The sequence below is a fragment of the Quercus suber genome, unplaced genomic scaffold (genome assembly GCF_002906115.3).
Source record: "Quercus suber isolate HL8 unplaced genomic scaffold, Cork oak 2.0 scaffold_273, whole genome shotgun sequence".
NCBI lineage: Eukaryota > Viridiplantae > Streptophyta > Magnoliopsida > Fagales > Fagaceae > Quercus > Quercus suber.
The window spans coordinates 706,631-717,501 of record NW_027069729.1 but is presented as its reverse complement, the minus strand read 5'-3'; the positions used below and the strand labels follow the sequence as shown (position 1 = coordinate 717,501).

General features: G+C 32.0%; 1 protein-coding gene across 1 annotated transcript; it reads left to right on the top strand.

The window, feature by feature from the left end:
- Window positions 1–8,435: 8,435 nt before the first annotated feature.
- Window positions 8,436–10,581, top strand: LOC111984984 (uncharacterized; the record flags this gene model as incomplete). Its single annotated transcript, XM_024016604.2, is given in 2 exon segments — window positions 8,436–9,312; window positions 10,287–10,581. Coding segments are annotated over 2 exon segments (906 nt in total). The 3' UTR covers window positions 10,351–10,581.
- Between the last annotated feature and the right edge of the window lie 290 nt (window positions 10,582–10,871).

The window sequence follows — 10,871 nt, the reverse complement described above, 5'->3', positions numbered from 1 at the left end:
ATATATATATATATATATATATATCTATTTCCTACTTCACAACAAACAACATGCGTTGCAACACTGTCCTAAAGTCTTCGACCTCCTACTTTTGTTGTTATCCAGAAAAAATAAAAAATAAAAAATCATTTTTTATTAGTCTATTATGTGTCAGCTTCAGCAAGAACAACGAGGCTAAGAAAGTCAAGATAAATAACGTATGTTTTAGGTGTTAGAAAATTTAGTATCGATGGCACACGGGGGTTAGAACCTATAGTTTTATTTAATAAAATAACATCATAAAAGAAAATTACCATTATAAAAATTAGGATTTTGGTTTTGAGAAATAATCTAGAAGATCTCTTTCTAGTCAACATCATCTTTCATTATTAAAGTAGAAAAATCATATTTATAAATTATGTTACGTTCCATTCAGCCCACATATTTTATTCTAAACATTAAATAAATATACTTAATTCCTTGTTCCGCCATTCAAATTCCAGTTTATTTTGGCCAATATGCTTGATCATCATTCTAGTACGCACCCTCAATTTTCTTTGCATCTATATTTGTATTTTTTACCTTTACGAATTTTTTTTATAATATCTTCACTTCTATTATATTCTCTCTTTCTCATGGAAAAATTAATCGGAAATATATGCTTTAATTTTTATTTATTTTTAAATAAAAAGCTCATCTCATGCTCTTTCACCTATAAGCCACATCTCCTGGACTTGGATCTAGAAAATCCAAACTCCAAAAAAAAAAAAACAAAAAAAAAATCATTTATTCTCAAATAAATCTTGCATGCGTCGTACATTGGAAAGAAACACCTATTCATGTGACGAGAGATTGTCATTGGGCAGGTCAAGTATGGCATCGTATCCAGCCACCTGGTCCCGCACAATTTTTTCCAAGTGCGATCCATTTTTCGATGGTGTCAACACGATGTGACATTTATTGAGTCTTCTAAGTTCTACCATGGCTTTCACTTTTTTTCGTTTTCACAACTTGGAATCTATGGTTAATTAGCATGCAATCAGCTTATTTTCCAACATATCACTACCCATCGACATCAAATTAAACTCAAAAGTAGTTCACACTAGCATATACCAAGCTATTGAATTCTATTTATTGTGCAGGTCACACCACCAAATCACAAAAAATCGAAACGACAACTGCTATTTTTCACTATTTTGGCCCCCACCTCCATTTGGCTTTATGAAACTAAATACCGATGGTAGTTGGAGGGGTAATCTTGGCCTTCTAGGTGCGGGAAGTCTTTTTTTTTTTTTTTTTCATATATATATATATATATATAATTTTGTTTTCCCTTTTCGATAGTTGAGAAGCGGAATTTAAATTCTAAATGTCTTTATTAGAAACACCAATATGTGCTAATCAATTCGTTACAAGGTTCTTGGCCCTAGGAAATCTCTTTAGAGACTTTACTCTTACTAAAAAATGAATAGTTGGTTACTCTTTAGATTGTCGTTACTCTCTTAGTTTGTATTCAGAAATTGTTGAAAAAAGTTTTGCTTTTTGCTTACTGTCTTAGGTTTTTTGCAAATAATCTAGTTTTTAGCTTTTTTTTTTTTTTTAATAAATAAACTAGCTTTTAGCTTTTTATAACACATTTAACATAACAGATACCAAAAATATCGATGGGTAGTGATATGTTGGAAAATAAGCTGATTGCATGCTAATTAACCATAGATTCCAAGTTGTGAAAACGAAAAAAAGTGAAAGCCATGGTAGAACTTAGAAGACTCAATAAATGTCACATCGTGTTGACACCATCGAAAAATGGATCGCACTTGGAAAAAATTGTGCGGGACCAGGTGGCTGGATACGATGCCATACTTGACCTGCCCAATGACAATCTCTCGTCACATGAATAGGTGTTTCTTTCCAATGTACGACGCATGCAAGATTTATTTGAGAATAAATGATTTTTTTTTGGTTTTTTTTTTTTTGGAGTTTGGATTTTCTAGATCCAAGTCCAGGAGATGTGGCTTATAGGTGAAAGAGCATGAGATGAGCTTTTTATTTAAAAATAAATAAAAATTAAAGCATATATTTCCGATTAATTTTTCCATGAGAAAGAGAGAATATAATAGAAGTGAAGATATTATAAAAAAAAATTCGTAAAGGTAAAAAATACAAATATAGATGCAAAGAAAATTGAGGGTGCGTACTAGAATGATGATCAAGCATATTGGCCAAAATAAACTGGAATTTGAATGGCGGAACAAGGAATTAAGTATATTTATTTAATGTTTAGAATAAAAAATGTGGGCTGAATGGAACGTAACATAATTTATAAATATGATTTTTCTACTTTAATAATGAAAGATGGTGTTGACTAGAAAGAGATCTTCTAGATTATTTCTCAAAACCAAAATCATAATTTTTATAATGGTAATTTTCTTTTATGATGTTATTTTATTAAATAAAACTATAGGTTCTAACTCCCGTGTGCCATCGATATTGACACTTCTGTACTAATACTAAATTTTCTAACACCTAAAACATACGTTATTTATCTTGACTTTCTTAGCCTCGTTGTTCTTGCTGAGGCTGACACATAATAGACTAATAAAAAATGATTTTTTATTTTTTATTTTTTCTGGATAACAACAAAAGTAGGAGGTCGAAGACTTTAGGACAGTGTTGCAACGCATGTTGTTTGTTGTGAAGTAGGAAATAGATATATATATATATATTTTTTTTGAAGACAGGAAATAGATATATTAATTATTATGAACTGGCATGATTTAGAAGTTCAGAGTATTGGCTTTAGAATAAGCCTAATAAGGTAAGAGGGAACTCTCTGATAATTATTATTTTTAGAAGTTAGGAGTATTCTTTTAAAATAAGCGGAATGGATGTTAGTTCCATATACTACTTGGCTTCTTAGCTCTTACAAAGCCTTATTAAACAATTCTATAATATTTTATTTGATAACAAAATACTTTATTAGTTGAACAAATTGAAACCCACATTTTTAATAATTATTATTCTTATATGATATGTGTAAATTATGTGTTGAGAGCCTAGTGTTTTGTGGGGTTTAAAAAATACCCGAGTGGTTTCAGTACTTATAATATATATATATATATATATTTTAGAATAGTCACAGCAATGAGGAAGAGAGAATTTGAACCCTCATTCTGATCATAAATAAAAACATATAATGCCAGTAAAAATTTAATATTGATGAAATCTTAGAATCTATAAAAGGAGAATGATAAATGAGGGGGAAAAAATCCAAGAGAACAAGATTGATCAATTTTTGTGCTTGTTACCTTAGTTATTGTTGGAGTGAATTGATATAGGTAGTTTCTCAAAAAAAAAAAAAAAAAAAAAAATTGATATAGGTAATTTTTATTCCTTTGAGTGTGGAATTCCTTGCTACTTTATTGAATTCATGTGTCTTAATTTGCTCTGGAAATTTGCATTTAATCCCTAAGGTCATTTTCTTGAGGATGCTCTTGAGTTGGCGCCCGGTTTATGTTATTTTTCTTTTTCTCACGTAAAACGCAACAATAATGTCATTGCTCATGCTCTAGTTAGGAAAGTTAAGGATGTCCCAGACTTATAGGTCTGGATGGAAGATGTTCTTGAGAACTTAGTTCTTCTTGTCTTGTAAGATGTTTATTCATATGTTTGAATTTATAAAAATTTAGTAAACATGTTGCCAGAGATAGTAGCTCATATTCTGAATTTTAAGTAACACTTGTGTCTAGTCTGATGGTCTCACAGTTGGAATGTCGTAGAGCAAGCAAATTGGAGATAAATTGGAAAATTCAATGTACCAGTTGAAGGTTTCTTTGGAGGTATTACATATATTGGGTTTATGTGTCTATGTAATAGCCCAAGAGACCCAAATATATTGTAGGCTCAGCTATGGTTAACCGTAGTCTCTGTATATATCCACTTAGCATAGTATAGACATAGTCACTAAGGAATATAAGCCGTTAAGTCAAACTACGTAATTCCTTATATTCTCTCTTTCTCTTGCTTCTACACAATTTTAACAAAATATCAGAGTCATTCAATCCATGCCTCTCAACCTTTGCCTACAAATTTTTTACAGCCATGGTAAAACTTCGAGTCCCAACCTTAAGGGTTCTTCAACCTCAACTCTGGGACAGCAATGTGGGCATGACCATAGTATATCTCCAAATCTTTACAAGCCACCACAGACCCACACAAGCTACACCTTCTGTGCCAATTTCAACCCATTGTGACAGCCTTTTCACTTTAAAGACACCACTACCAAGCTGCCGTCCTTGCAAATCTCCATCAGATTTAAAACTAGTGAGATTGGCCTTCCTAGAACCAGCAAATATGTTTTCCTTGGTCCTCATATGATGTCACAGACTCCTCAATTGACATACCTAACTCGACCGAGACTCCACCTGATCTAAACCTCAAGTTAGATCTCTATTGAACCACAAATTTGAATCGGATCCAAACCAAACCATTAAGTTTGCATTAATTTTGGCCTTTGACCGTGTTAACTTTGAGTGTGAGGGGAAGTGTCAAAGATATTGGGTTTATATTTTTATATATAATAGCTTAGGCAGAACCAAATATAATATTGTAGGCCTAATTAGGGTTAACCCTAGCTCATATATATACCCTACAGTTATTATAAAAATATTTGAGCATAGTAAAGTTATAGCCGTCGAGGGCTTCATAAGTGAAAGTAAGTCATCAAGCCAAATCATAGAATATCTTGTGTTCTCTCTCTCTCCCTCTCTTTCATATCTGCTTTTCTATGATTTTAATTGGAGGCCCTATACATTCATTGTAAACCCTTTACTTTTTGATAATGAACATTTCGTCAGTTGAACGGTTGAACCTATGAATGTAGGTACACTAGACACTACCAAATCATGTAAATCTTTTTGTTGATTTTCTCTTTTTTCTCTCTCTATTTTCTCGTTAATATTGCTAAGATACGTGATTTACAACTCATTTACTTGGGAATGGAAGTCCTGTAACAGGTATTTTTGGGTGATTTTCTTTAAGCTTCATAAAATTTTTTTCCGTTGACCAATATCAAATACCAAAAGAATGTTTTATGCCAAAATAACTGGAGAGTAAATCGGATTGTTTACAACCTCTCTTCTAATAGAGAAACTGAATAAATATATCAAAACAACTTGAAGCTTATGGAATCCACTCACCTATTTTCTCATCTCCATATGAAACAATCATGGCTACCACGTTGTTAGGTTCCAAATTACATATCAATTACAATTCATTCTAGTGCTATATATGCTTCGACCATTCAATATTAGCTACATTCGGCAATCATATTAAAGGTATAACAATATCTTCAAAGTAGTTGACTCACATAATTGTTAAGTTTTATTTGTTCAGAAGATGGCTGTGTTATTGTCATCATTTTTGCAGCTGAAGTTGTGAACTTTGAATGATTGGAAATTAAGGTAATTAAAGTTTATGAACACAATTTTTGTCACAATCCTGACGTGTGATTATGAATTGTGAAAGAAAAAAAAAACATTTTATTTATCCATGTGAAAATAATGATTCACCAATTACAATTATATAGAATTAAGTTATGGCAAAGTCTACGGTCATCAATCAAGATAAATAACAATTAGAAAATTATATAAACTATAGTTCTATTATGATAGTAGACTACCATAACATAATTCTATATAATTATAATTGGTGAATCATTATTTTCACATGAACAAATAAATTTTTTTTCTTCACAATTCATATGGAAATTAGAAAATGATATTTTTACACCATAATTGATGTGTGGAAATAGAACCACCTGAGATAAATTTATTTTTTTTATTTTTAGAATCCACCCTAGATAATATTGGTACTCTTAGCACTGGTTATTTGTTTAGTGAAATAATGGTAGATTATTTGGGTAAGGTGAAAGCAAGTCATCAAGATTAATTGAATGTGGATTTAATAGGAAATGACCAGGCAGGTGTTGGGGACAAATAAACATTTGCTTCATGCTTTTAAAAAGCTTAGCCCGTGTATCAAAAAAAAAAAAACAAAAAAAGCTTAGCCCGAGTCAATCTGATGGGAAAGATAAAAGAAATATTGTTTGGTAGAACAAACTTTACCTGTTCATATAAAAAATAAAAAATAATAAGAACAAACTTTACCCCACAACCCAACTTATTATTTGAAAAAAGATTCTACTTTACAAAGGCCAGTAATTGATCAATTATTGAATCACAGTTTCTAAATGAATTATAAGGATTGGAACCACTTGAATTAAAAGGTTTGTAAACAACTAAACATGAGTAGAACTACTTGCCATAACCAATTGCTGGAGCTACACTTCAAGGCCCTAGAATCCAAGGGCATGAGGAGTTTTCAGGTCACATTTGTGGAGGTTATATATATATATATATATATTCTTTTTTTTTTTCTTAGCAAATTGCAAATTACATTCTTAAATTGTGGAAGTATTTGGACTTTACATCTTAAAGTTTTAGAATTTGAATTTTACCTTATGAAATTTGGGAGTATTTAGATTTTATATTCTGACATTTCAAATTTTAGATTTTACCCCTAAATTTTAGATGTTTATATTTTACTCCCCAAAAATTTTGATGTGTTTAGATTTTACACTATAAAATTTCAAAATTTGAGAGAGTAAAATTTAAATACCCCGTACTCTAGAGATAAAGTTTAAGTTCTGAAACGTTAGAGTATAAAATTTGAATGCTTTCAAACTTTAAAAGGTAAAATTTAAATTTTAAAATTTTAAAGTGTAAAATTCAAACACTCTAAAATTTAGAATGTAATTTACAATTATCCTTTTAAAAAAAAAAAAAAAAAACTACAGTTTGCAAGGAACATAGGGTCGGCAATTCTGTAAACTCAATCAAAAAAATCAATCAACTCCACTTCATAAGCCATGTGGACCTCTCAGCTGCCTTCACTTTCACTTCAACAATGGACTTCACTTTTACTTCAACCAAGTACAAATCAATTACCACGCATTATTAGGCTTTTAGCTTTACAGGACAATTTGCTTTTCCAAAATTGGCTTTTAAAAGTATTTGTCATTATCTTCTCAAACAATATTGACACGCAACCATGATACGTAAGCCAAAGCCAACGTGTCAGTCACGGTGAATTATATTTTGTGACTTTTACGGTACAATAATTGCATTCTAATGCTTATCCAAAAAAAAAAACAAAATCAGCATTCTAATAAATTATTTGTGACAGCCATTAACATTTATATCTGATTATGCTTTTTAGCTAAGTCATATTATGATTATTTTGTTTTTTCTTTTTTGATAAGTCATATTATTATGATTAATTTTTTTTTTGGCAAGAATATTATTATGATTATGCTTATAAACCCCACTTCATTTAATCATTTTGTTTGAGAAACACACCTGAATCTATGAAGTAATAAAGTTATTCATCTTCTCTCCCTTTTACGATAAATCTATTCTTATTCACGAAAAAAGTACTTTATTTAAAATTAACAAAAAAATCTCTGATTCAGAAAAAATAAAAAAAATAAAAATAAAGACTTTGACAAAAGAAATACTACTTGACTATAAAAGGTCTAGAAGACAAATAAAAGTATTAAGTATATTTATAAAAGGAGAAAAACAAAGTGCCTGGCCTAGAAAGAAAGTCGAAAATGGTACTCAAGGCTCAATCAGACAATATAATTACTAATCAACGATCATATATTCCACAATCACATAAACTAATTTTCTGTTGTGTACGTGCGTTTGGATGGGACGTTTTTTGTTCTTTTAAAAAAATGAGCAGATAATTCAGAAATCAATTAATTAATTAAATCCTCCTCCTCGACCGACCTTGGGGACACGTTATCAGATATTAAGCCAAAAAGTCAGAAACGTGGAGGGGTCATTGGATATGCATATCAGCATTTGCTAGCCTTTTCCATCCGCGTTAAAAAAAAGAAGAAGAAGAAGAAAAGAAAGACAAAACCCAAAGCTCCTCAAAAGACCCACAAGTCTAAAAACAAAGAAAGAAAAATTGATATGGCCCTCCATCTAGAATAGCTTGACTTTACAAATCCATCCCTCCCATCCCATCCTAATCAGCAATGACCTACAATAAATCTAGATGCACTAAAAACTGTGAAAATAATTTGAGGACCGATAAGGTAACAAGCTTAAACCTTGGTAAGTAAAAAAAATTACTATTAGTGTCGATTGAGATAGGAACTAGTAAAAGTTTTTATTAATAAGTAATAACTCTTTGCGTACGTAGGATTGGTCATTGCTAATAAGTAATAACCCCCTCAATTAAAACTTGGTTGTCAAGAAATTAACAGGAAGACTGAGAGGGTCTGTGATGTTGATAATGTAATGCCCCTACACCACCAACCATTTCCACTCTTTCAAACTAACCAAACTCAAACACCCTTGTAATCTCTATCTCTCTCTCTCTCTCTCTCTCTCTCTCTCAGTTTTCCCCGGAGAAAAACATGCTTGATCCTGGCACAAAACTACTCCAAAACCGTACACAATCCACGGATCATATTGGAAAGTTATGTACTGATAGTTATGACAGTTCTGGACCCCGGAACTATGGTCCCAGGGCTAGAAAAACTGCTCAAAACTACACAAAATATAATAGCTGGAATGGCATGGAAGTGAAATTTGAACCAGAAATGAAGGCGGTCGATGAGTCTGGCATTTGTTCACCGCCTTTGTGGAAAACAAGCCCACCCAGAAGCCCCCAACACAGAGCAAATCACTACAGAAGCTTATCTCCAACATCGAGAACCCAAGCCATTGCCAGGGGCCAAAGGGAGCTCATGGAAATGGTCAAGAACATGCCTGAGGCTTGCTATGAGCTTTCCTTGAAAGATATTGTGGAGCAACCAAAAGTACTTGAAGCTAGAGCACGAGAGAGTAGTGTGTCGGAAGAGAGGGATTTGAACACTGAGGTTTTGTATAAGAGGGAGAATAGTAAGAAGAGGAATGATAAGAGGGCACAATCACAAGTAGTGAAAAGAAGTGCAAGCATAAATAATGGTGGGTTTTATCTTAAGATGGTGTTTCCTGTATCTTTAGGATCTAAGAAGAACAATAAAAAGAAGAAGAATGACCAATCTTCTGTGACAAATACAAGTGCAAAAGTTTCTCCTAAGCCTATAGTACAAGATGGATCTTCAAAGGGTGTAGATAAGGAGTGGTGGAAGAAGAGAATTTCAGTATCTGGTGAGAGTGAAAGTGGCAGGTCGAGTAGTAATAGCATGAAAAGCACTGGAAGCAGCAGCAGCAGCAGCAGTAGCAGCAGCAGAAGCAGAAGCACCAACAACAGGTATGTATGTTAGAAGTTAGAACTCATATTTCGATTACTGGTTTATGTTTCATTAACATTTATTAGTCATAAATCTATAGAATTCATCTGGGTTTTGAATGGATAATTGGGAAATTTGTTATGAATGAAGGTTATGAATTTGGAGAAAAGTGAAAAGCAGTATGGTTTTACATGTTTGGACTTCAATGGTTTGTTTTTCATACAATTTTCTATTCAAAATTCCTTTTTTGGGAATTAAAGAATCTATTTTCTTTTCTATCAGAAAAGTAAAACTGGGTTTTAAGAAAAAATTTATTTGATAAATTGACCCAATTATTTTCTTGACATTTTAGAAGCTGCTCTGGTCTGAAACAGAGGAACCCTGTTTTTGATGGATCCATTGTTTTAGAAAAAAATTATTTTGCGTCTGCAATAAATTAATAATTATAAATCAATTGGTTATTCTTGTTCAAAAATCAGCTTTTTGTGAAAATTCAATCTCTCTAGAGTATTCTGATGAATGTTGAAAGGAAAATATGCCTTCAATATCTATCCTATTACAGTATTGAAGTCCAAACTTTCTGCATGTACAACTTAGCTGTCCAGGTAGCTAGATGCTTCTGCTTTGGCCAAACCTCTAATTCAGGCCAAGTACAAATTAATGATGTGGAAAATTTTGCAGTTGGGAATAGTTCATAGTATAGGTTTGTTTTCATTCAATGCTCAATAAATTTGCAGGGTTGGGTGTTCTGCCAAACATATTAAATTACCATCAAAACTCAAAAGCCATTAAAGGGATAAACTGATATTTAAGGATAACTCTAGACCCTTCTTAGTTACAAATATTGGCCTGCAAAATTAAGTAGTTGGTGATAAATTAATTGGAAAATTTTATTACTAAATTTGACCAACCTTTTCAGCAATTCCTGTCAATTTATTTATTATTAATTAGTATTTGGTAGAGATATTTAAATGTTGGAATTAATGTAATGCAGGAAAAAGAGTGGTGGTTGCTGGTCCTTCATCCGCAACAAGAGAAGGCAATTGCGGAGTGCATGAGGTCCCTAGCTCTAATGAAAATAGGAGAGCACAATATAAACCATGTAATTAGTCTCCCAATAATGCTTAGGTACGGAGGAGTATAGATTATCTGAGTTTGCAAATTAGTGTGTTTATTATTATATTCTTTACCCATTTTGTAAGTTTGTTTCCTTTTTCTCCCTTTTCAATTTCCTTAAAAATCCTACTGCCTTGTTTGCCAAATAGATGAGTGATTGTTTTGGTTTAACAGATCCTTTGTTCTTGTAAGTTTTTTTAATAGCGAGCAGTTTTAAATGGTTGAAAAGGGTCTATCTGCAAGAGACGATATCTATAGGCAGAAGACTTTAATTTAATCCAACGCAATGTTCACATTTTTTTTCGCTGGACCTGTCACTAGTCAATGGAATGAGCCAAAGGTATTTGAATCAACTTTCTCCAGATTCGTTCGCATGCCCTTCTTTTTCTCCATTTCTTTTAAGTTAAAAAATGAATGTTAGATTTTCCTAATGCCGGTGTGCAAAAGATTGATCAAACGAATG